Raw genomic sequence first — 24,196 nt, 5'->3', positions numbered from 1 at the left:
GCGCCGCTCCCTGCGTTCAGAGGCTCGTGCCTGATCCCTGCCCCTCCCCTCCTCACCCAGGTACGTCCCGCTGAACAGCACGGTGAGTGCCCCCCAGAACCTGCCCAACTACGAGAACACCGTGGTGTTCTGCATCTCGGCCTTCCAGTACCTGATCCTCGCCGTCACCATGTCCAAGGGGTACCCCTTCCGGCAGCCACTGTACACTAACGGTAAGAGCCAAGCCGGCCTCCTCTCTGCAGGGGGTGGTTCCCGTGGTCACTTGGCTCCTGTAACCAGCCCTTTGGGGGCGGGAGCTGCGTGTCCTGGGTCCGTGATGTCTCCTCTTGCCCCCCCAGTGCCGTTCCTGCTCGTCCTCGTCGCTCTCTTCGGCCTGACAATCGGGATAACTCTTTACCCGCTGGGTTTCGTGAAAGCCATGCTGAAGCTGAAAGACGTAGGCGACATGAACTTCAAGCTGCTGCTGCTAGGCATGGCCACGCTCAACTTCTTCACAGCCTTCATGCTGGAGGTAGGAGGGTCGGGGAGAGCTGAATTCAGAGGGAGCACCCAGCTACGGGGGCAGGGTTCCTGCAGGATCCCCCTCTTATTAGTACCCCTCACTAAGCCCCCCATGGGCTGATGTGCCCGATGGGCTGGGGAGTGCTGGGCACTGCTCCTTCTAGAGCAGAGGTCCCCAAAGTGTGGGGCACACCCCCCTGCAGGGGCTTGGAGGACCGTCTGGGGGGGCACGGCGGGGTCCAGGCTAGCCCCCACGGAGGTGGGGGGGAGCACCACCCAGCCTCTTCCCAGCCCTAGCTCTGCTCCGGTTAGGCTCCCGACCGCGGCCACAGCCACACACAGCCCAGGTCCCAGCCTCAGCCAGAGCCCAAGGCCAGGAGTGGAGCTACACCTGGCCAGGGGCCTGACTGCCGGCCCCCACCACAGCCTGGCTGCAGCTCTGCTCCTGCCCCCAAACCCACTCCCAGCCTCACTCTCCTTACTCCTATCCGCATCTCTCCCTTCCCGTCCCCACCAGCCACGACCCCGCTCCCAGCCCTGGCTTTGGGGGGCGGCGCGGTCAGGGGTAAGGGTGGTGTGACCCTCAAAGGTTTGGGGACCACTGTTCTAGAGCCAATCAGTGCTACAGAGCGCATCAGCCAGAGGGTACCACTCTGGATTGGCATGAGTATGGGCTCCCTGCCTGGGCCCTTCTGACGTGTGTCCCAGCACAATCCTGATCCAGGCCTATCCTCCCAGCCCAGATTCACCCCTTCTGCCAGGGACAGGTGGCCAATGAGCCATTCCCTTCCACTGCAGTGCTGTGGGTGTGATGGGAAGGGAGCTCGACGCTGGTACGAGCTCCCCTCATTCCCTGCTGAGGCTGCCTTGACCCACGTCCCTCTCGTCCTCCCCCCTCCAGACCGCCCTGGATCACGGCATGCTCACCTGCCTGCGGCAGCTGCGCCAGAAGAGGGCCTCCAAGAAGCTGTTCAAGAGGCTGGAGCAGGAGCTCAGTCAGCAGCAGCCATCCTGGCCACCATTGAACGAGCCGCTCTTTGCCACCCCCAAAATGTCCATCTCCGGGAGCTAGCCCCAGCTCCTGGAGAGCCCTCGCTCCAGGGACAGCGTCCGTGAGTCCAGCAACAGCCTGGAAGACCTTTCCGGCCTTCCCCGATACAGCTCCGTTTATTTACGTTCGTCTGTCCGTCGCTGCCTTCCCCATGGGCTCTGGCTACGGCAGGGTTCTCAGCGCCCCGCCCCAATGAGAAACCTCCCGCTGATCGCCCCAAGGTGCTCGTCTCAGGGGAAGGATGTGGGAGGCAGAAGAAGGCCAGGGAGCCCATCGCCCCTGGGGTGCAAGTACTCCCTCGCTCTGGAAAGCAGGACAGGTGCGGTTACCTCAGGGAAGCCCTCAGCAGTACTAGCAGCTGCCCTCCGCGCGGGAAACTTCCAGATCTCTGGCGTGCGTGGGTCAAGCGCCAGTCAGGATTAGACGCGGGCAAGTGACTGGTCCAGTTGCGCCTGTGACTCGGGAAGAGGAGCCGTCAGGGACTGCTGCTATGTCTTAGTCACAGTGCCCCGTCGAATGGTTAGCTTCCCCGTATGGGGCCCCAGCTGATTCCTTCATCCCCCTTGGGACCCCACTCTTCCACTCGCTGTGGGTGGCTGGCTCAGATCCACAGCTGGGTGATTTGCCCTGGACTGGGCAGGGAGCAGTCCTCACAGATACGTTACACCTTGTCAGGAAGGGCTGCGGGGGGCAATGTTTGAAAAGGGGGAACCCCTCCCACCCCACACCGTTGTCCTTGGTGTTAAAAGCCACTAATAAAAGATGGCCGCTGTTGCCACAGTGCTGCCCTCGTCTTGCGGCTCTTCTCGCTGTGAACAAGCCGCCAGCATCCCTCTGCAGTCGAGGCAGTGACCTCCGAATGGCCACTCGGCGCAGACTCTGTTAGCTTGCCGGACCTGTTTGCAACCCAGCTGCTGTAGCAAAGGAGAGTGTTACCTGGCACGTGTGATGCTCAGCGCTCATTGAGAGACCAGGCATGACTAGCTGCTGGAACGTGACCAAGGATGGGATTAGAGATATTTAATTAAGAGCTGTATTTATTCTGCCCCCCCCCCTCGCCTGTTCATCAGAGCAGGTAGAATTGTAGCAGTCGGCCGTAGTGTCCATCCAAACCGATCCTTGCCTCCGCTCTTGGGGAGCGCATGGATTGCTGCCACTGTTCCAAAAAGCTGGGTCGTTTGCCACCACTGTAGCCGAGAAGCTGCGTGCCAGATTCCAGTTTGAAAGCCAGGTTTGTGCACTTCCACTGCTGATGGGTCCTCTGCTAGAACGTTACTGGTGACGCTTCGGCAAAGCGATGGAATTGAAACGGAAGATGTGTAAGATGTAAGCTTTATTTTTATTCGTCAAAGAGTATAGAGAGTGGGGAGGAGGTGGTGTGTAAATCATGTACAATCTCCAACTTTGCTGTGTTGCTTTTTTGAGTGTATCTAATAAATCAACATTATTTTCTTGAAAACTAGCTTGTGCCATTTAATTCTGAGGGGCTACATTCCCCAGTGCATCACAACTAGGTAATGGAGAACAGGTACGGAGATCGAACAGGGCTACCCGGAGACTAACACGTGTCTACCAAGAAATAGGAAAATGTATTTGTGATTGCATGGAAAAATTCCTTTCTTCAAATAACAAGTTAACAGTAATATTCAGTATTGTTCATGTTTTTTGACTGAGTGTTGTTGGTTGTGGTATTTTTGTTTTTATATCTGCTGCTTCTGTCACTTGCCTAGTCTGATGGCTTTACTGATACAAACCCATTTTAAAGCTGCCAAATGTAAGGTCACACATCTATGAACAAAGAATAATAGGTCACTGTGACATACCCAGGGTACAATCTGGACTGATGAACAGCTGTGTTCCCTCAGTTCTCCAAGCTAGGGTTCCTTTTACACTGCTTCACCATGAGAGCTACCACTCTGGATGTGCTCTCGCACAGCCTCCAGCATGTAAATCACTCCCAGTTATACTGCAGGGGTGCTACAGCCAGCCACCCTTGAATTACACTGCAGAGTAACACCTGCAAATTTCCAGTCCCAGACTTTCCCCCAGAAATGTGTCTTGTACTGCCCAGCCCTCTCCTGGACAACACAAGCTCATATAAAGTCCGTCATTTTATTACTGGAAAATGATGTGCACAAATCCTGTTATCTCAAATGGAGCTTCCCAAACACTTCAGTCCAAGCACACTGGTCTAGATAAAGCAATAAAACTAGTTTAACAACTACAGAAAGATGGATTTTAAGTGGTTACAAGTAATGAGGCATAAAAGTCAGAACTGGTTACCAGAAAATAAAAGTAAATCGCAACTAAGGCCTAACTGAACAAGTTAGAGTGAATTCAAAGCCAAGGTGTCTCTCACCACACGTTTCATCAGTCTTACTGACTGAATGTTTCCATCAGGGTCCCTCCCCCAGTCCAAAGCTGTTCCCTTTGTTCTTCAGGTGTCGTGGATGCTGTGGGAAGAGAGAAAGGAGGAACCATTAGGAGCATCTCCTCTCTCCGTTTTTAGCTCTTTCTGTTCTTGGAGAATCATCTCCAGCTGAGGTTCAGGAGGCAGAAAGTCTATGTGGATGGGAACCCCCAGTTTTTTTTGTCAAGATGTAAATCTTCACCCACATCCTCTTTCCTGCCAAAGAGAGGCCACTTAACTGGGCGATGGTCCATTTGATTTTGTTGACATCTGGCTGGGGCGTTGGCTACATTTTTGTCTCTGGTGAGCTGGTTTGTGGCTTCTCCCCTCCAGACTTGGAACATGTCTAGTAATATCATATAGAGGAATCCTATAACTTGAAATCTGTGTGGCAACATTGCATGTAACCAGGATAATAATGATCACCAAATTATGAGCTTGCAAATGATATCGCACAAGTCATACTTTGTACAAAATTTATGTTCACCCCTTTTACAGGACTATGATGGGGTACAGACTGTCATAGTCACCCTTATGATTAAGGCCAGAATTCATAGAGTTAGATCATCTCATCTGACCTGTATTTCACAGTCAGTATTTCACCCAGTTATCCCTGTATTGAGCCCAATGACTTGTGTTTGAGTAAAGCATCTCTTCCATAAAGTCTTGATCTGAAGACATCAACTGATGGAGACTCAACCACTCCCCCAATGGTTAATCACCCTCATTGTTAAAACATTAATGTCTAATTTGAATTTTATCTGGCTTTGGCTTCTGGCCATTGGTTCTTGTTTATGCTTTTCTCCAAATGACTGCATCCTGGAGAGAAATGTCTCTGAGAAGGATTTTGGGGTCTCGGTGGATAACCAATGTTACATGAGCGCCCAGTGCAATGCTGTAGCTAAGAGGGAAAATACGACCCTTGGATGTAGAAGCAGGGGAGTAACTGAGCAGGAGTAGGGAGGTGGCATTACTTCTGTATGGAGCATCAGTTAACCTATCACTGGACAACCGTCCAGTTCTAGCATCCACTCTTCAGAAAGCATGTTGACAAATTGGAAAAAGTTCAGAAACCTGCTGCAAGCACAATTTCAGGTCTGGAAAGCTGGGAAGAGACTAACCAAGATCAGTCTGTTTAGTTTATCCCAGAGAAGGTGACTTGAGCATGGTCTACATGTGCCTACTTGGGGAAGAGATTTCTGATAATAGACCCGTTCTTGAAACCGGCAGAGGTCCAAAGGCAGGCAACTGAGGCTAGACAAATTCACACAAGAAATGAGGAATCCATTTCTTAACTGAGGGTAATTCACTGTGAGAACAACTTAGCAATGGGCATGGTTGATTCTCCATCACGTGAAGCCTTCAAATCAAGACTTTCTAAAAGATGTGCTCTAGCTCCAACAGATGTTATGGGCTTGATGCAGAAGTCACTGGCTGAGCTTCCCAGACTAGTCTATGAAGCTTGCTCCTGAGCTGAGCCAGCAGAGGTATTGGAGGGAGAGTCGATTTTCCTTTGGCATTGTGCATAGCAAGGAAATCATTCAGTTGCATTTGGACTGCTGAGACTTTCATCAGCCCCAGCAAGAAGCCCAGAGAGCACAACCTGGATAGAAATCTATTGCTTCTCTTTTTCTTTCCAACTTTGGATTCTGCTCACCTGCTTAATAACTTGTGACTTCAGAACTGAATATCTGACACAGATGTCACCAAGGAGGAGTATACAAAGACCCATCCAACTGTAATATTCAGAGGCCTTCTCAGATTATAAGAGCTTCATCTAAAGCCTACTGTAGTCAGTGAGAGTCTGTCAATTGACTTAACTGGTCTTTTGGATCGGCTTTGATCTGCATTTGCATGCACTGATTCAGTATTTCCACCCATCTGCAAATTAGAGAGACAGGGTGGGCGAAGTGATATCTTTTATTGGACCAGCTTCAGTTGGAGACCGAGACAAGCTTTTGAGTTTACACAGAGCTCATCTTCAGGCCTGGGAAAGGTACTGCAAATATCCCCTAGAGGGCGACGTGAGACTTGAGCTTGAGGCTATGGAGGAGAAGCCATAGCCTCTGAGTCAATTTCCTTATGGATCTACTTTCAGTAACACAAGATGCCTCTTCTGCAGATCTGAGCAAGATTAGAAGAGAGAAGACAAAGCTTTGAGGCCTGTACTGTTTGTAAATTCTTTTGGGGCAGGAAACTGGTTTTTAGCTGTAAAGAAGCTTCAGTGATTTCTGGAGCCTGTCTCCAAACACAGCTCCTTTTCAGGTCCAGAGTTTGTTTGCACTTTTTATTGGCCATATGACCTCGTCCACACTAGGGCTTGTAAAACTTGTTTGGAAACCATCTCCAAACACTGTGACAACCCAACTCGGCCTGCGTCCAAACACAAACCATTACAGCGGCGTTAAGAGGCTGTGTTAAGAGCCTGATCCACTCAATGGCAATCAGTGTTGTTAAACACATTCGATCTAAATACTTCTATGTCGTTCTAATACAAATATTAAATATAAGCACACACAACAGCCAAAGTGAATCGAAGCAATGTTGTGCTTTGGTTATTGGAATGAATTATTCATTCAACATCACTGAAATGAGAGAATCATTCGGACTTTGTCTCCACCAAATTTTGTCAAAATCGACACTTTCCTGGGAAACGTTTTGATTTCGACAGTTGCATTTTTCAATGGACAACTGGTCCATCTAAAACTTTTCAACCCGGCTCCGCCCAGGAATTATGATCCCCATCCTTGAGTGCCATCTACTGGCCTGTTATCCATAAACTCTTTACATATATACAGACATAAGTACTCTTGTCACAAAGGCCTCCTGACCTAGGGTGTTTCCTCTTCTGATTTTTCTCTTCCTTCTTCTTCCCCACAACCAAATTATCTTCGTAGCAGAACAGCCAGGCTCCTGCAAGGTGGAAAACTTTCAAGCCAGTAATGTTCCCAGCTTCCACTGACCTAAGAAGTGTTAACAGCCGTAGGGAGGTGCAGTGCTCCTGCGCCGATTTGCCCCTCAGCCAGCCCAGGTGAGTCTCATTAGCTCCCATGGAGCAGAGTGTGCCTCTCTGAAGAGGGCAGCAGTAAGAGAGGGACAGGGCAGCTTGCAAGCAGGGCAGCTCCGGGGCTGGTCGGCTCAGGAGCATAGCCTTGTTTCTAGGGGGCTGGTTGGAAGCATGGCTCCTGCTTAAGTCCCTCAGGAAGGTGGATAAATTCAATGATCACGAAAGGGGGTGAGCTTTCCTAGAGATTTCATAGAATATCAGGGTTGGAAGGGACCTCAGGAGGTCATCTAGTCCAAACCCCTGCTCAAAGCAGGACCAATCCCCAACTAAATCATCCCAACCAGGCCTTTGTCAAGCCTGACCTTAAAAACCTCAAAGGAAGGAGATTCCACCACCTCCCTAGGTAACCCATTCCAGTGCTTCACCACCCTCCTAGTGAGAAAGTTTTTCCTAATATCCAACCTAAACCTCCCCCACTGCAATTTGAGACCATTACTCCTCGTTCTGTCATCAACTACCACTGAGAACAGTCTACATCCATCTTCTTTGGAACCCCCTTTCAGATAGTTGAAAGCAGCTATCAAATCCCCCCTCATTCTTCTCCTCCACAGACTAAACAATCCCAGTTCCCTCACCCTCTCCTCATAAGTCATGTGTTCCAATCCCCTAATGATTTTTTGTTGCCCTCTGCTGGATGTTTTCCAATTTTTTCACATCCTTCTTGTAGTGTGGGGCCCAAAACTGGACACAGTACTCCAAATGAGGCCTTACCCATGTCGAATAGAGGGGAACAATCACGTACCTCGATCTACTGGCAATGCTCCTACTTATACAGCCCCAAATGCCGTTAGCCTTCTTGGCAATAAGGGCACACTTACTCATATCCAGCTTCTCGTTCACTGTAACCCTAGGTCCTTTTCTGCAGAACTGCTGCCTAGCCATTTAGTCCTTGGTCTGTAGCAGTGCATGGGATTCTTCTGTCCTAAGTGCAGGATTCTGCACTTGTCCTTGTTGAACCTCATCAGATTTCTTTTGGCCCAATCCTCGAATTTGTCTAGGTCCCTCTGTATCCTATCCCTAACCTCCAGCGTATCTACCTCTCCTCCCAGTTTAGCGTCATCTGCAAACTTGCTGAGGGTGCAATCCACACCATCCTCCAGATCATTAATGAAGATATTGAACAAAACGGGTCTGAGAACCAACCCTTGGGGCACTCCACCTGATACTGGCTGCCAACGAGACATGGAGCCATTGATCACTACCCGTTGAGCCCGACAGTCTAGCCAGCTTTCTATCCACCTTATCGTCCATTCATCCAGCCCATACTACTTTAACTTCCTGGCAAGAATAATGGCAGCCACTGCACAACTGTTGATGGGCGGGAGTCGAGAGTGTGTCTCCGCTGTGGCTTGCCTTGCTGCCATCCCTTGGGGTGGGGGAGGTGGCCCTTTCCAGCACAAGACCACCACCACCTGGAGGCCAGCAGGGCAGAGCCAGGAACATGATGGGACTTTGGGGGGGTAGGGAGGGGCGAAGTGACCTGTGGGTGAAGCCAGTGCTGACAGGCAGGAGGGAATAGGGGAGGAGGGTATGGGTTGCTGGGGTGGTGGGTGCGGAGGAGGGTGTTACTTTGGGTGATGGTTTTGAGGCAGGTTGTGGCTGTGGCCGGGGGAAGCCCAGGAAGGGGAGTCTTCCCATTCGCTCACTTATTGCCCATGGGTAGGATTTTCAAAGGGTCCAAGGGACTTAACCCCTCAACTCACCCTGAAACTCAGCGGCCGATCTATGCTCCTTTTGTGAGGAAATGTCTTGTTTTGCTCGTTCGATCTGTCAGGTTTGGAGCAAGCTGCCGGTACCCTTTGGGCAGTGCAAGATCCTGGGCAGAGGGCAAACAAAAGTCTTCCATGCTAGAGTTTCAGCCAGCATCTTGTCTCTTTGGAGCGCTGGGTTCAAAGCCTCATTCGGGTTCCAATTGAAAAGACCCACGTTTATAAAGTCTGGCTCTGGAGTTGGAACCACCCCAATGGTTCAGATCCACGTTAGATCGGGATGGGACACTCATTTCTGCTTCCCTCATCTCCAGCCTCGGTGCGGGCAGCTCGCGTGAGGTTTAGGTCTGGCGGGTTAGTGGCCGCTTGCCGTATCCTGCTGCCGAGTTCAAAGTCGGGCTTGTGGGTCTGGCAGCAGCCAGCCAGCCAGGCTCCGACTCTGGATGTGCACCCAGCAATTTAATGTGCTTGCTCGCATCTTTTGTCAGACGATCACACAGGGAACGTCTAGACAAAGGCGGCAGCAGCCACCATTGCTAACATCAACACCAAGGCCAGACAAAATAAACAGCGAATGTTCCCAGTCCGGTGGGCTTGTCTGTCTCTCCCACAGAGATCTGTGGGGCTCTTTGTTTGTAATTCATGTCTGAGTGCTCAGCTGAGATTCAGTATCTGGATATACTAGGTGCGGGGAAGGGGAAGTGGAGGGTCCTGTGGTTTAAAACCTAAAAGACGGGACTCCTATGTTCTACTCCCAGCTCTGCCATTGACTTGCTTGGTGACCTTGGGCAAATTGTTTAGTCTTTCTCGGTCGGTTACCCCGTTTTTTTTTTTTTTTACAGATGAGGTTAGTCCTTAGCTTCCTACTAAGGGTGGGGTTGTGAGGTTCATTAATAGCTGTAAAGCGCTTTGAGTGGCTTGGGCAGAAGATGCTGCATAAGGGCAAAGTTTAGTGGTGGTGGTCTTCAGGCAAGGGACTGCTTTGTTTAGAACCAGAGCCCAGGCAGAAAGGCTGAAGGCTTGCGTTATCCGCCAGGTCCAAATCTCTCTCTGGCCCCTCCCACCCTGTCTCCCGATAGACCTGCATTCTTCCCTCATCCAAGGAGGAGGGGCCTGGCATGCTTCCTGCCAGCCAGCTGTGGGTGTCTGCTGTCCCCCACTACATCTACACAACGAGCTAGGGGTATGACTCCTCTGCCCCATCGAGGCAGCACCAGGACCAACAGCAGCATAGCTGCAGCAGCATCAGTGGTGGCCCAGCTGATCCGGGCCAAACGGAAACCTACCCTGAAGACGGTGGGTCTGTATTTTCTGCTGCACTACTACGGCTGCCCTGCTATTTATACTCGCGCTAGGTCAATTCGCATGGAGTATGTGTATGCAAACAGGTGACTCACACCTCTAACCTGGGCCTCATCAGAATGGTTTGTATGTTACCCCTGTACAGACCACCTGTCCCCTCCTGTTGAGATGGTGGTGGTTACTTTGTGTTAAGGTACCATCTGGAGGCCCCCGTCCCGCCTAGAGCTTTTCCCACACCATGCGTATTTTCAAGAGTTCAAAACTTTTGGGAGACGAAAAGCCAGCCTCGAAAATATTCACAACCTAAAAAAAAAAAAAAATGTACAGGTCAATTGAAACATTCTCATTTTGATTGTGACCCTTTTCTTCACCTTTTTTTTTTTTTTTAACATCCTAATTAGCTGAAATTTCCAAACAAAAAGCAGTTTCAGACAGGAGAACTGGAATTTTTCATTTCAACAATGTCAAACTTTTGTTTTCTCAACATCATTTCAAGTCAGGAAGTTCATTGAACCCCGTCCTGTTTCACAAATGGTTTTGGTTTTTGAAAACTTGGGGTTTTTTTCAATGAAAATTAAAAAACACCCCAATTTGTCAGAAAATTCCCACCCAGCTGTCATCTTGACTGGGACCCCATCACACCGTGAGCCGTGCAAACAGAATGAAAGGTGGCCTCTTCCTGAAAAGCTTGCAATCTCAAGACAAAACGCAATGAGTGGGTTAACTATCATAACGAGGTTGGGAGGGAAACAGGAATCAAAACCAGGTTGTGGAGGAAGCTGGGTGGTTTTGAGTCAGTTAATATTAGATGACAAACTTCAGAAGCTCCTACTTGCGCCTACCTGGCCATGATCAGCTGGCAATTTTCCATAGGCGGCATGATAGAAATGGTTTTTGTGGTGGTGATCTTGCAGCACAGAGCGTTTGTGTTTAACGATTCAACGATTGTATTATTCATACATTGCAGGACATTGCCACGAGCCACCTGTAAATGGCAGTGGGCAGAAGCTCATCCCCTCACCCTGTAGTCCAGGAACCTGCCTTTGACCTGTGCAGCCACATCCTTAAATAGCTGTTCCACAAAAGTCTTGAGGAGGGAATCAGAGGACAGAGTAGTGGCTTGGAGGCCTGGTTTGGAGCAGATGGAGAGTAGGCATCACTGGTGACATACAGAGGATGCTGGTGCAACAAGGTACATGTGCAGACGTTGCTTTCTGCAGGTCTGTAAGAGAAATATCAGTGTCGTTGCAGTACTGCCAAGGAGCCACGGTCGTGGCCCAGGCCCTCATTGTGCTAGACGCTATACAAACACAGAACAAAAGACCATCCCTGCCCCAAAGAACTGACAATCCAAGCAGATAGCAACAGAACCACATGTGGGCTAGTTTAAAGTTTCTTTGGGTTCACAGTTCCAGGCATCTGAATGTCTCTCAAAGGAATGCCCTTATGGAACATTCCTACAGAACTTAATAGGGATGAAACCCACAGGGTTCTATAGAAGTAACTTTAGAAACCTAGAGAATGGTATCGTCTCACTAGCGTTTTTAAAGCGACTTACAGTCCTGGATAGAGAGCCCCATCCCTGTTACAGAGCTCTACAGGGTGGAAAAGTTACCATGCTCTGTTAATTTCTTTCCCCTGGATGCATTCTGGGATTTCCTTTCACCTTCCTCTAAAGCATCGCCAGCTGTGGCTAAACTGGGATAGGAAACAGAACAGGGTGGACCACTGTTCTGAGATGATACAGAGAGCCTTCTTTCTTAGATGCGTGGCTGATGTCTTGCTCATATGTTTTGGGTTGTTCCTCATGTCCAAATTTGGGGTTGGGAAAGAATTCTCCCCCAGCTCAGATTGGCAGGGACTTTGGGGGGATTTCACCTTCTTCTGCAGCGTGAAGCATGGGTCACCTGCTAGGATCATCAACCTAATCATTTCCAGCTTCCAGCACCGGTGGCACTTCGGTCTCTCTTGGTCTCAGCCTGTAGCACACAACAGTCAGTCTCCTGAGGGCTGAAATGGTTTAGTCTAACCCAAGTTAACGCAGGGGTAACCAAGCGAAATTTAGTTGGGTGTGATATACAGGAGATGACCTAATGGTCCCCTTCTGGCCTTAAACGCTATGAAATTCCATAGGGCTTCTTGAGCAAATGTGAGGTTAACTAGACTTTAAATTGTTGACATTAAATTTTAATTTAAACAAGTGCCTTTACTTGCTTATGTCTCTGGTGTCCCCTGTTTTTCATGTACCTTTCAGCTGTATGAATAATTTTCTCTGGCAACTCACATCTTTCATTTTAGTATGCAGTGTGGTTGTAGCTGTGTTGGTCCCAAGATACTAGAGATACAAGGTGGGTGAAGTGATGTCTTTTATTGGACCAACTTCTGTTGGTGAGATAGACAAGCTTACGAGCTTACACAGAGCTTGAAAACTTGTCTATCTCACCAACAGAAGTTGGTCCAGTAAAAAATATTGCTTCACCCAACTTACCTTTCACTGTGCAAAGTTTTAAAACTTTTGTGTCAGTTGCTTTGAAGTTTTTATTTTTTCCAGTGAGAATAAAGCTCTCCTCCCTCATCTTGGGTTCTTCATCCTTATTACCGTCTAATGGATGCTCTCTCGGGGTGCATGTGTGAATACATGTATGTCCAGAAAACATAACCTTCCAAAATCAAAGTTTTCATACTTCCTATTAGGGCTGTCAAGCAATTAAAAAAATTAATCGGACAATTAATCGCGCCGTTAAACAATCATGGAATACCATCTATTTAAATGTTTTGGATGTTTTCTACATTTTCAAATATATTGATTTCAGTTACAACACAGAATACAAGGTGTACAGTGCTCACTTTATATTTATTTTTTATTACAAATATTTGCCCTGTAAAAAACAAATAGTATTTTTCAATTCACCTCAGACAGGTACTGTGGTGCAATCTCTTTATTGCGAAAGATCAACTTACAAATGTAGAATTATGTACAAAAAAAAACTGCATTCAAAAATAAAACAATGTAAAACTTAACAGCCTACAAGTCCACTCAGTCCTACTTCAGCCAATCGCTCAGACAACCACATTTGGTTACAATTTGCAGGAGATAATGCTGCCCGCGTCTTGTTTACATCACCTGAAAGTGAGAACAGGTGGTTGCATGGGACTGTTGTAGCTGGCATCGCGAGATATTTACATGCCTGATGCACTAAAAATTCATCTTCAACCACCATTCCAGAGGACATGCGTCCATGCTGATGATGGGTTCTGCTTGATAACGATCCAAAGCAGAGTGGACCGACACATGTTCGTTTTCATCATGTGAGTCAGATGCCACCATAAGAAGGTTGATTTTCTTTTTTGGTAGTTTGGGTTCTGTAGTTTCCGCATCTGAGTGTTGCTCTTTTAAGACTTCTGAAAGCGTGCTCCATGCTTCATCCCTCTCAGATTTTGGAAGGCACTTTTGATTGTTAAACCTTGGGTCGAGGGCTGTAGCTATTTTTAGAAATCTCACATTGGTATCGTCTTTACGTTTTGTCAAATCTGCAGTGAAAGTGTTCTTAAAACGAACATGTGTTGGATCATCATCTGAGACTGTTATAACATGAAATATATGGCAGAATGCAGGTAAAATAGAGCTGAAGACCTACAGTTCTTCCCCAAGGAGTTCAGTCACAAATTTAATTAACACATTATTTTTTAAGGAGCATCATCAGCATGGAAGCATGTCCTCTGGAATGGTGGCCGAAGCATGAAGGTGCATATGAATGTTTAGCATATCTGGCACGTAAATACCTTGCAACGCCAGCTACAAAAGTGCCATGTGAATGCCTGTTCTCACTTTCAGGTGACATTGTAAATAAGCAGGCAGCAGCATCTGTTGTAAATGAAACAAACTTGTTTGTCTTAGTGATTGGCTGATCAAGAAGTAGGACTGAGTGGACTTGTAGGCTCTAAAGTTTTACATTGTTTGTTTCTGAGAGCAGTTATGTAACAAAAAAATCTGCATTTGTAAGTTACAGTTTCAGGATAAAGAGATTGCACTACGGTACTTGTGTGAGGTTAATTAAAAATTTTTTTATCATTTTTATAGTGCAAACATTTGTAATAAAAACAATATAAAGTGAGCACTGTACAGTTTGTATTCTGTATAGTAATAGAAATCAATATATTTGAAAATATAGAAAAACATACAAAATATTTAATAAATTTCAATTGATATTCTGTCAGTTTTCAAAGTAGCAGCCGTGTTAGTCTGTATTCGCAAAAAGAAAAGCAGTACTTGTGGCACCTTAGAGACTAACAAATTTCTTTGAGCGTAAGCTTTCGTGTGAGCTGTAGCTCATGAAAGCTTATGCTCAAATAAATTGATATTCTATGGCTTAACAGTACAATTAATTGCGATTAATTTTTTTTGAGTTAATTGAGTGAGTTACCTGCGATTGAGAGCCCTGCTTCCTATCCAGGTAAAGCCTGGAAGAAGAGGTAACACAAACAGATCCTCTGCTTCTGTGTTATTGGAATAGGTCCTGTTTGTACAACAAATGTAGTATCAGTTTAACACTCATGCAACCTCTACTGAGAGGCAATATGGACTATATTCTGCCTAGAGCTGGGCAGGAAATGGTTTTCCTGTCCAGTGAATATTTTCGGGTGTTCATTTTTCCCCCCATCTCAAATCAGGATCAAAAGTCAAAATTTCAGATATTTTGCAAACTGAAAATCCAATTTTTTTTTCCCCATGTCAAGTCCATTGAAACATTTGAATTTTTCTTTTTTTCTTTTCCATTTTTTTCAGTCTAATGGCTTACATTTCTAAATGAAAAGTCATTACAAACTAGAAAACTGGCATTTTTTGGGTGGAGAACGTCTTGACAATTTTTTTTTATTTTTTTTTCCCTGTTGGTTTTCAAGGCAGGAAATGTGTCAAACCCAGCATTGTTTCGCGAACAAGTCGGGGTTTAAAAAAATGGGCATTTTTTTCAACAACAACAAAAAAGATTTGTCAAAAAAAAGTCTCAGCCAGTAATATTCCTGCCTTTGCAGGGGGCTTAATTTAATCTTGTGTTCTATTTTTAGGGGAGCAGCGGGGCCAAGTGCTTTGAGAAATGAAGTCTGGGGGGTTCTGTTCCCAGTTTTTCTCTGACTTTCGGTGGGACCACAGACAAATCGCTCCCCTTTCTGTGCCTCAGTTCTCCCTTCTGTAAAATGGGGATAGTATCCAGTTTTGTGAAGTACTTTGCACTGCTGTAGTGCAGAGGAGCTTGGAGATCTGGGAATGGTCTTCACTTTCTTACTGCAATGTAGTGCTGCTAGTCTGTGGACTGCCATCCTCTGTTCAACCACAAAATGGAGCAGCCAAGGCCACAATAGTGCAAGCTCCCGCAGGCTGCTCTGCCAGCAGGGCCTAGGAGAAGTGACTGGGAGGGATGCCTCTAGGCACTGAAGAGAGCTCTAGCATGGAAAGAGGAATTCCATTCTGTCCTTGGCCTCTTTGCTCTCACTGCCAAACACTCAGAGCCTGATCCAAAACCAATTAGACCAGCCATTCTCTGGGGCAGGGTTGGATGGTGGTTTGGTTGGGTTTGTCCAGCACTTAGCACAATGGGGGCCTGGTCCGTGGTGCAGGTTCCTAGGTGCTACCACGATACAAATCATCAGTAAGAGTGTATTCGGGTAGCCGTCCCTGGGGCGAGATGCACGCTGCACTGCCAGCCCAGCTGTGTGGGAGCCACACTCGTGGACTCACTGTTTCCAGGCCTGAGCTCAGGCTGGACCCAGGCCTCTCGGCCGTCTGAACACGTCCTTACTGCGCTACACGCAACTAATTTGGGTCTGCGGCTTGTCCTGCGTCCACACTGCAAAGTGACGGCTTGGCCCTGAGTCTCAATGGGGCTCGGACACTCACCGTCCCATCTGCAGCAGGGGCCGGGGACCTGAGCCTGGAGGGGCTCTTGGACCAAGGTCTGTGTGGATGGAAGGGGAGTTTGGGCCCAAAGCCAGGGTTTATGGTGCAGTGTAGACCTCTTAATTGGCCTGAGAAGGACTTTGGATGAATTATAATGGGGCCTTTGCTAGGTGCACACTAGTCTGCTGAGGCCTGAGCTAAAACCACCAGTGTTTTTGTTGTTCCCACTGAAAAGCTGGTGAAGGGGAACGATTCCTGACCACCACTGTGACCACCTGGGCTGTGCTGGCACCAGTGAGCCAGTGTGGGGGTGCTCTGCATCCCATTCCCAATCTGTGGAGCCTCTGTTCTTAGTATTTCAATTATCTGCCTTGCAAAAGTGCCTGAGAGCGCCCAATCATGGATCAGGATCCCATTGTGCTTGGCCCTGGACAAACGAAACCTCCAGCCCCTCTCTTCTTTCCTTGATCTCTCAGCCGCTAGGGTTTGAGGAGTTTAAAAAATAATCCTGCAACTCAGAGACTGGCAGTAACTTCCATTTATATTTTCCCTTTAAAGGAAGCAGGACTGAGATTGCACTGGGTGTAGCATTAGGACCCAGTGGTGCAATCATGTTGGAGGTAGGAGCTACTTGTCCCATTTTGGAGCTTTTAGACCAGACAGAAGGGATCAGGGCATCTGGAAAGGAACAAACCGGCACATAGATCCCAAACGGGTAAGAGAATGAGAAGGGGTGAGAGGACACGTTGGGATAATGTCCCTTTGATTTGGGGAGCGGAATGCTTCCCAGCTAGAGAGGTGACATCTTTGGGTTCGGCTTGGAGGGACGATGGGAGGTATGATTTTTGTGTATAATTAGCTCAAAGTGCGGAAATGCAGAATTTCTCGGTTGAATGGGGGAGGAGGGAAATCCCCTCAATTGCATTTTTTCTTCTTGCCAAATGTCTTTGTGTTTCTCCAGCCTAAGGTGGAGCTCAGCTCTGGAAAGCTGTACTCTGGGCTTTAAGCAAAAAGCAATTGTTCTGAGCAGCCAAAAAGTTTGATGGGGGGAAAAAGGTTTGGGGGGACGATGACATTTTTTAAATCTAGAACTAGACAATTGTAGAATTACAGATGTTTAGCCATGAAATAAATCTAAAAATATCCTAACTTTTGAAGGAAGCTCTAACTCCCCCCCAGAAACTAACTGTACAAAAGATAATTTAATATCTCCCCCCACCCCCCAAAAAGTGTGTGCGGGATGGGGGGAATTAAGCCCACTTCAGTGAGTTTTACCTTTGGTCAGTGGCCAAAAAAACCTGAAACCTCTCTCATTCTCTTTGTTCTCTCACTCTCTGGCAGCTGGATTGCTGTGTAAAAAGTTGGGGGAGGGGGCCAGCCTTTTGGAAGGTGGGGTTTAACTGAATGAAAGAGGGCGACTGTGTTGTTCTTTCTCTGAGATTGATTGTTCCCAGATGTGCATTACAAAAACATCTGGTTTCTTGGAGCGCTAGACCCCTGCACAGAGCAGAAAGGAAAGTTCCTCCGTAAACTTGGGCAGATTTTCCCACTTCCAGCTCCCACCTCCCGCTTCCAGCAACAGCCACATCTTTCATAGCAAAATCTATCCTCTTTCCAACTCTGCCTGGGTGTGGGGGTACATTTAATGGGGTTCTTCAGTTCGGTGAGTTGGAGCCTGGAGTGTGTATGTGTGTCTTGGTGTCTGTTGACTGATGCTGTTCCATTGATTTGCTCCAAATGAGACACTGGGATGCATGTGGCTAGTGCCCGTCTATCGGGACCCTTCGACCACTCACTCTTAGTGGGGAGCAGGGGGCATGCCCAGAGTGAATGTAGCAGTATGTCACTGGGTGAGCTTCCCAAGAAGGGGCAGGGGCTGACAGCTGAAAGGATGAATTGAGGACTCAGAGCGGGGGAAGAGGGAGCTGGTGGCTCGAATGCGGCTTTGTGGAGAGTCAGAGCTTGTCTACACTTGGACGTTTTCTGGACTAAGAGGGATTTCAGTAAATTGCCAAGTGGAGACCAGCTCCAGCAGCTTGTGGAGACAAGAGGACAAGCTGTGACATTAACTAACCAGCAGTGGCCACCGTGACCAGTCTAATGGCTCAAAGGGCCATCCTTGGTCGTGGCCCTTTGTATCAGTAAACAGACCGTGCAGCCCAGGGACCAACTCTACGGAGCAATATTGTTTGGTTTTGGTATTACGGCAGTGCCCAGAGGTACTGATCAGATTAGGGCCCCGTTGTGCCATGTGGTGGCCAGACCCCTGATAAGAAATAGTCCCAGCCCTGAAGAGCTTAGAGTAGAAACGGGCAAGACAAAGGGTGGGAGAGGAAACAGGCACAGGGAGGTCAAGTGAGTTGCCCAAGGTCACACAGCAGATCAGTGGCGGAACCGGGAATGGAATCCCCTGGCCCATGCTGCCTCCCCTAGGCAGGTTAGCTCAGAATTTTGACATCATTTCAGTTCGTCGCCAATCTTGGATGGCAGTGATGAAAATAGAGCTAATGGAGTTGATTTGTGCTCGCTGCACGGGGAAGTGCATTGGAAAGCTTATGCTTAAATAAATTGGTTAGTCTCTAAGGTGCCACAAGTACTCCTTTTCTTTTTGCGAATACAGACTAACACGGCTGCTACTCTGAAACCTGAGATAAATGCTGGCTTTTGAGGTGTAAGTGAATCTCAAAGAATTGATTAGAAAAAGATGAACTGACCGGGCGTTGCCACCCGCTGTTTAGGGATACGAATGTTCAGACGAAAGACGTGATCTCTGCCCACGTCCCCAGTCTACATCGCGCGCACAGCCACCCCACCTGAGACTGATTGATCCCTTTGTCACGCAGTCCTGGCTGAGAGGCTAAGGTCTGAATGGGCCGGCATGGAGCCTGTACTTCCCTCTCGCTCCTGGTAGTGCTCTACCCACTGTGTGGATAGAGGACTTGGTGTGTGGGGTTGCCATTGTCCCCGTACCCTATGCCCACCACACTCGCACATGCTAACAACCCAACGAATTAACATATTTCAACCCTGTAACTTAAAGAAAAAAATAGAATAACATGACATCCAAAGTCTGGCAAATAGCAATAGCCGAAGCCTGGATTCGATCAGTCAGGGGGGCCCTTCCAGGCTGATGTGCCTGTGTGAATGGGCCCAGTTCTCCCATCTCTTTGTGAGAACTACGAGTCTGGCTCGGTGGAATTGAAGCACTGCGCCGCTCAGGACAATGCAAGCAGGCTTGAAATCCAGGGAGGCAGAAGTCAGAGGTGGGAGTTAGATGCACCCTCCTGGATCCAGCCGCACGAGCGGTTGGATTCTGGGGTAGAAGAGATACAAGTGCAGCGCTGGACGAGTGCCAGGCTTGAGCTGTGGTTAAAAACAAGGATGAGTCCACGTGCTTCTCTCGTTGTGGCAGGTCAGGCTGAAGGATGGGGCTCCAGAAGACCCAGTGCCTCTAGGGATGCCAAAGGAAGGGGCCCTGGGTCCATCTGGCAGTGGTGGGGAGCTGGGCAGGGAGGTGGCCCCATTTTCCTTCTCAGCACCCCCAGTTCTGGCAGCTGAATTCCAACGTCCCGTGCACGTGAGCTGACGACGGGGGGTGTTCCTCCTCCTCACCTCACTCACTAGAAAAGGCGGGATTGGCCTTTTCCCTTCCCCTGTGGGACTCTGAATCTGTTCCCCTCTCCTTTATAGCCCCGGTGGGGTGAGAACTGGCTTGGAACCAGACTCCTCAAGCTTCAGAGCTCCAGATGCAGCCCGTGGGGGAAGGGTTTTTTTGAAATAGTGCCCAGCTCCAACTGGTCCCCCCCTCCTGTGGACGTTTCCACCCCCTTGACCCAAGGCAGTTGCCCTTTCCTGTGATGCCACCCACATGCCTGTTCTCTGGGCTGCCAGCTGTGGGGTCCGAGCTGGCAGGTTTGCATGTGCAGACACATGTGTTGCACCCTGGGTGCGGAAGGCTCAGCCCTGGCGCCTTGACTCTGGGCTCTTAGGAGGAGTGAGAACAGAGCCTACAGACCATGTGCAAATCACAGCACCCTCATCTATCGTAGACGTCAACGGGAGACCAAAGCAAAGCTTCGAGATGCTGCAGTACCCCTGCTGCATAGCCAGGGCACGGGCAGTTTCTCCACTGGCCCGTGCTTTTGTGACGGGTGGTAACAACCTCCGCAGGTGTCAGCACCCATGCAGCTGCACCACTGCTGGACCGTGGGCAGTAATCTTTCCGAGTGGAGATAAGGCCTGAAGGAGCGAGGACTGGCCAACTGAGGGCTTCAAAGACTAGCACCAAAACCTTGGAGCTAGTCCACTGCTGGCTGGGGTGCTGTGTGCTCTCATCAGCGGCTGCTGCCTACTGGGCAGGCTGCTGCCTACTGGGCAGGCTGCTGTCTGCTGGGTAGCTGAATCTTCAGTGTGAACCCCACATTGAGGCTCATTTGCCTCTTATTCACTCTGGTCTCTGTGTGATCTTGGGCAACTCTCTTCCCTGGACTGTGCCTCAGTTTCCCCGTCTGTATAATGGGGACCATTATCCTTGCCTATCTCACAGGGGCCTTTGTAAGAGTTTGTGTCTGTAAAGTGATTGGACTCCTTCAGACACAAGAGGCAGGAAAAGAGTTAAGTGTTTTATTAGGGCCGGGCAAGCTCATTTGGCCTGATTTCAAAGGCACTGGAACATGGTGGGCCTGGAAGTTTTGACTTGGATTTATTGGCTTCATATGCCTCTCAGAGGCAAGACTGAGACAAGAAAGGGAGAGGGGAGAGTGTAATTGGGAGGAGTGAGAACAGAGCCTACAGACCTTTAGGATGATGGGCTTGTCCCTAGCCAACACACAGGCTCCCTGTCCTGGAGCTAGGCCAGTGGTTACCACCTATTTACCATTGTGGGCAGCATCCAAGATGACCTGTGCCCCCGAGGAGGTCACGTGGGCTGCAGCTGTGTGCTGATTGGGCTTCCAGAACGAGACACAAGAGGGTTTGCAAAACTCTAGTGGCTTTGTCAAGCCAAAAACAAATGCCGGGGCTCTCAAACTCTGACCCCCATCCCCAGTGACAATATGTTGGAGGATTTTGTAGTCCTTGCTATTCATTCACCAGTGTTGTACAAGATGCAAAATACCCCTTGACACAAGGAGCATATGATCTAGGGGAGCAGTCGAACTCTGTCTGTTTCACCCCCGAGCTGGAGAAATCTTGCAATAAGCTTTCAGTAATGTTGTGTATTTCACTGCCAGCCGCAGGGGCTGCAAGTTAGGATGGTGGGGTGTAGAGACAAAGTGGTGGAAGGCCTAGGGCTGGAATAGCAGGAGGTGCTGGAGATCTGGATTGAGGTGTATTGGCAACGCGGTGGGTGGTGGAGGGCAGGACTGGAGTGCCGGGGGAAGTGGGAAGTCGCAGGACGGGATTGAGGAGCGTGGGCAAGCAGGAGGGGGAAGAGGAAAGGGTGGACCAGCAGGAGGCACTGTGTGTGGGGACTGAGGGGCATTGGCAGAACTGCATATGGAAGCTTTGCAGCACCTTCCGCCTTTCCACGGTTGCCTACAATTAACCATCAGTTGTTTGTCTCTTAAATGCAATTCTCGAATCTCGCTTCCCAAAGCTATCCCGGCATTGCTTGTGCTTTGATGGGAGCCTGGCGTGACTCTCCAAAGCAAACTGCTCCTAGGAAGGGACACACAGAGCCTTCCAAGGAATCCTTCCCAAATGGGCTCAAATCTCTGCAAACCACTGAAAGCCAAGCACGTGCAAATAGCAAAGAACCCAGCATGGTCTTGTCTAGCCCGGTGTCCAGTCCTCAAATGCTAAGCTATCCCATCCTGCCTTGGGGCAAAGGCCCCACTCCCAGCCACCCCTGTGCTCAGACTAGGACTCCTGGCAGCCCAAGAGGAATCTAGCTTGCTTGCTTGAAAAGTGCTTTTCTGGATCATTGACCTCATTCCTTTTCCAGCTGACTGCATCAAGGGGGCGTTTGGCCCTGGATTAATTGATTGGAAGCTGGGGAGGGGCAGGGGTGGGGGGAGAAGAGCATCAGCATGGGCAGAAATGGCCTCCTTCGATGCTCTGCGCACGCAAGCAGAGTTCCACAGCATTTCTTCAAAGGGGGGGAAATACCAGGAAACTTTCCTAAAGAACGAAGCGTATTACATCCAGGCCTGTTTTAAGGACACTTTGCCCAGAGCATCGAGCAAGTATTTCCTTTTCGGTGAAGGACCTTGGGGGTGGGTAAGGGATGGGTGGATGGGGAAAGCATTCCAAGGAAAACGGGCATGGTCAGCGGGGGGAGAAAGAGGAAAGAAATTCTCCCCTCTGTAGCTCAGGAGAGCAAGTCTCTATTCATGCATGGAGAAATCAAAGGACACTTGGAAAGAGCTGCTGGATGCATTAGAAGTGGGACTTTCAACCTGTCCGCTGGCCCCTTAAATAGGAGGCTTTTGACCACAGCCTGTGCTAATTGCAGAGTTTGGCTATGTGATCCTACTCTATACACACCCACCACCCCTGTACCTCTGCTATTTCTTAAAGGGGCACACGCACTAAAGCGGCGATCTATGCCAGTGTATTTTTTCAGTTCACATCAGTCTGGAAAAGAATCTTTTAAAACATATCCTTCCCCCTCCCTCCCCATGTGATTTGCTGTTCCTGCAGCTGCCAGACTGTTTTTGGCTGCTGTTCTGCAAACCCCCACGCTGCCCTTGACTCATACAGTGGCTACTCCTGGGGGTTAAATTAAGCATGTGAGTAAGTGCATGGGGGAGCCGGGCCTTTGTTTTGAGGGTGGGGACTTGATAGAGGGGAATCCCCCCCCCCTTTTTTTTTAAATGTGCTTAGCAAAGGTTGTGCACAGGTCCGTTAAGCACAGGTTAGCGGTGCTGGTCACAAAGGAGTTTTGGGAAATAAGCTTCCTACGCTGATAACAGGGATGACTTGTCTAGAGGAGGAAGGACACGTTCCACCTTGCATTGGCACTAACGAGATACCAGCAGCAGTCCAGGCAGTGGGTAAGCCGTCACAACGGCATCTTTGCCAGAGAAGCTGGTAAACAGATGGGCAAAATATAGGGGAAAGACGAAGGGCGAAAAAGACGCGGTTTTTGTTGGCACGTTACCACCCCCTTGTCCCCCCTCCCTTTACAAGCTGCACCAGCAAGTCAGCTGTACAACCTGCAGGGTGTATTCGAGTCGAGGAAGAGCTCTGTCTTTCGCCAGCAGAAGTTGGTCCAATAAAAGATGTGGCCTCCCCCAGCTTGTGTCTCTGATATCCTGGGACCGACATGGCTACACAACACTTACGCTTAAGCAGCGTCTGCTCCTATCAGTACTGAGGTGAGAGTTCTCCAACGAAGCCCCAGCTGCTGCAAGAACGAGGCAGCATCCTGCCGTCTGCATGAACCCACTGCCCCAGCAGGACGCCAGGGGGCGCTACGCTGCTGGAGTTGCTTTGTCAGGTGACCCATCGACGCGAGCTCCCTGCCGCTTGTAGCAGTTGAAGATTCCACAGCACTATTTCTGTTTGTTTCTTTGTAACCTTTTCAAATGAGTATTTGCATATCAATCTAAAATCAAGAAATTGGCTAGTTATTATAGTTATCCCACCGCTCCCACCATGTCAAGGTTCCTTCCCCACTCTGAACTCTGGGGTACAGATGTGGGGACCTGCATGAAAATCCCGCAAGCTTACTTTTCCCAGCTTAGATTAAAACTTCCCCAAGGTACAAACTATTTTACCCTTTGCCCTTGGACTTCCACTGCTACAACCACCAAACGTTTATCTGGGTTTATAAATCTCCTCACTGTATTTTCCACTGAATGCATCTGATGAAGTGAGCTGTAGCTCACGAAAGCTTATGCTCAAATAAATTGGTTAGTCTCTAAGGTGCCACTCGTACTCCTTTTCTTTTTGCGAATACAGACTAACATGGCTGCTACTCTGAAACTAGTTATTATCTAGCACTCTTCATCCAGAGATCTCAAGGCACTTTACAAAAGTATGAAAGAATCATCCCTTTTTAATAAATGGGAAACTGAGGCACAGGGTGGGGCAGTGACTTGCCCAAGGACCCAGGAATACAACCCCGGCCTCTTTTTCCTACTCTCCCCCCAATTCACATCATTAAATTGAGCTGAACTCCAAAAGGAAACCCACTTACGCTACAGTGTATTTAATGAATCGGTGGGAATTATGCCAGCAATCCTTTCTTTATAGAATCTCATGTCCAAAACTGATTTTTCCAACCTGGGATCCACTTACTTAGTAACTAAGGGTA

At 48.8% G+C, this 24,196-nt stretch overlaps 2 protein-coding genes and 1 long non-coding RNA gene across 5 annotated transcripts in view; 2 read left to right on the top strand and 1 right to left on the bottom strand.

The window, feature by feature from the left end:
- ATP13A2 (ATPase cation transporting 13A2) overlaps positions 1–3,011 on the top strand; it is a 70,760-nt gene extending 67,749 nt beyond the window's left edge. The window contains exons 27-29 of the mRNA XM_073316703.1: positions 61–212; positions 339–511; positions 1,403–3,011. Coding sequence (XP_073172804.1) covers positions 61–212; positions 339–511; positions 1,403–1,573 — 496 coding nt within the window. The 3' untranslated portion in view covers positions 1,574–3,011. The remainder of the gene's footprint in view (positions 1–60; positions 213–338; positions 512–1,402) is intronic.
- A 4,333-nt stretch (positions 3,012–7,344) lies between these two features.
- Positions 7,345–23,473, bottom strand: LOC140900093 (uncharacterized). The gene is made up of 3 exons (XR_012155555.1): positions 23,223–23,473; positions 10,883–11,262; positions 7,345–10,343 (listed from the first exon to the last, which is right to left on the bottom strand). It is a non-coding gene; the product is annotated as an uncharacterized lncRNA (long non-coding RNA).
- MFAP2 (microfibril associated protein 2) overlaps positions 16,544–24,196 on the top strand; it is a 31,297-nt gene continuing 23,644 nt past the window's right edge. For 2 of the 3 annotated variants that reach the window (XM_073316706.1, XM_073316704.1), the window contains exon 1: positions 16,544–16,651. The gene's annotated coding sequence lies outside the window, so the exon portion shown is untranslated. The other variant, XM_073316705.1, reaches the window with a different exon arrangement.

Source organism: Lepidochelys kempii, chromosome 18 (genome assembly GCF_965140265.1).
Source record: "Lepidochelys kempii isolate rLepKem1 chromosome 18, rLepKem1.hap2, whole genome shotgun sequence".
Classification (NCBI taxonomy): Eukaryota; Metazoa; Chordata; order Testudines; family Cheloniidae; genus Lepidochelys; species Lepidochelys kempii.
This window is presented reverse-complemented; position numbering and strand designations above follow the sequence as displayed.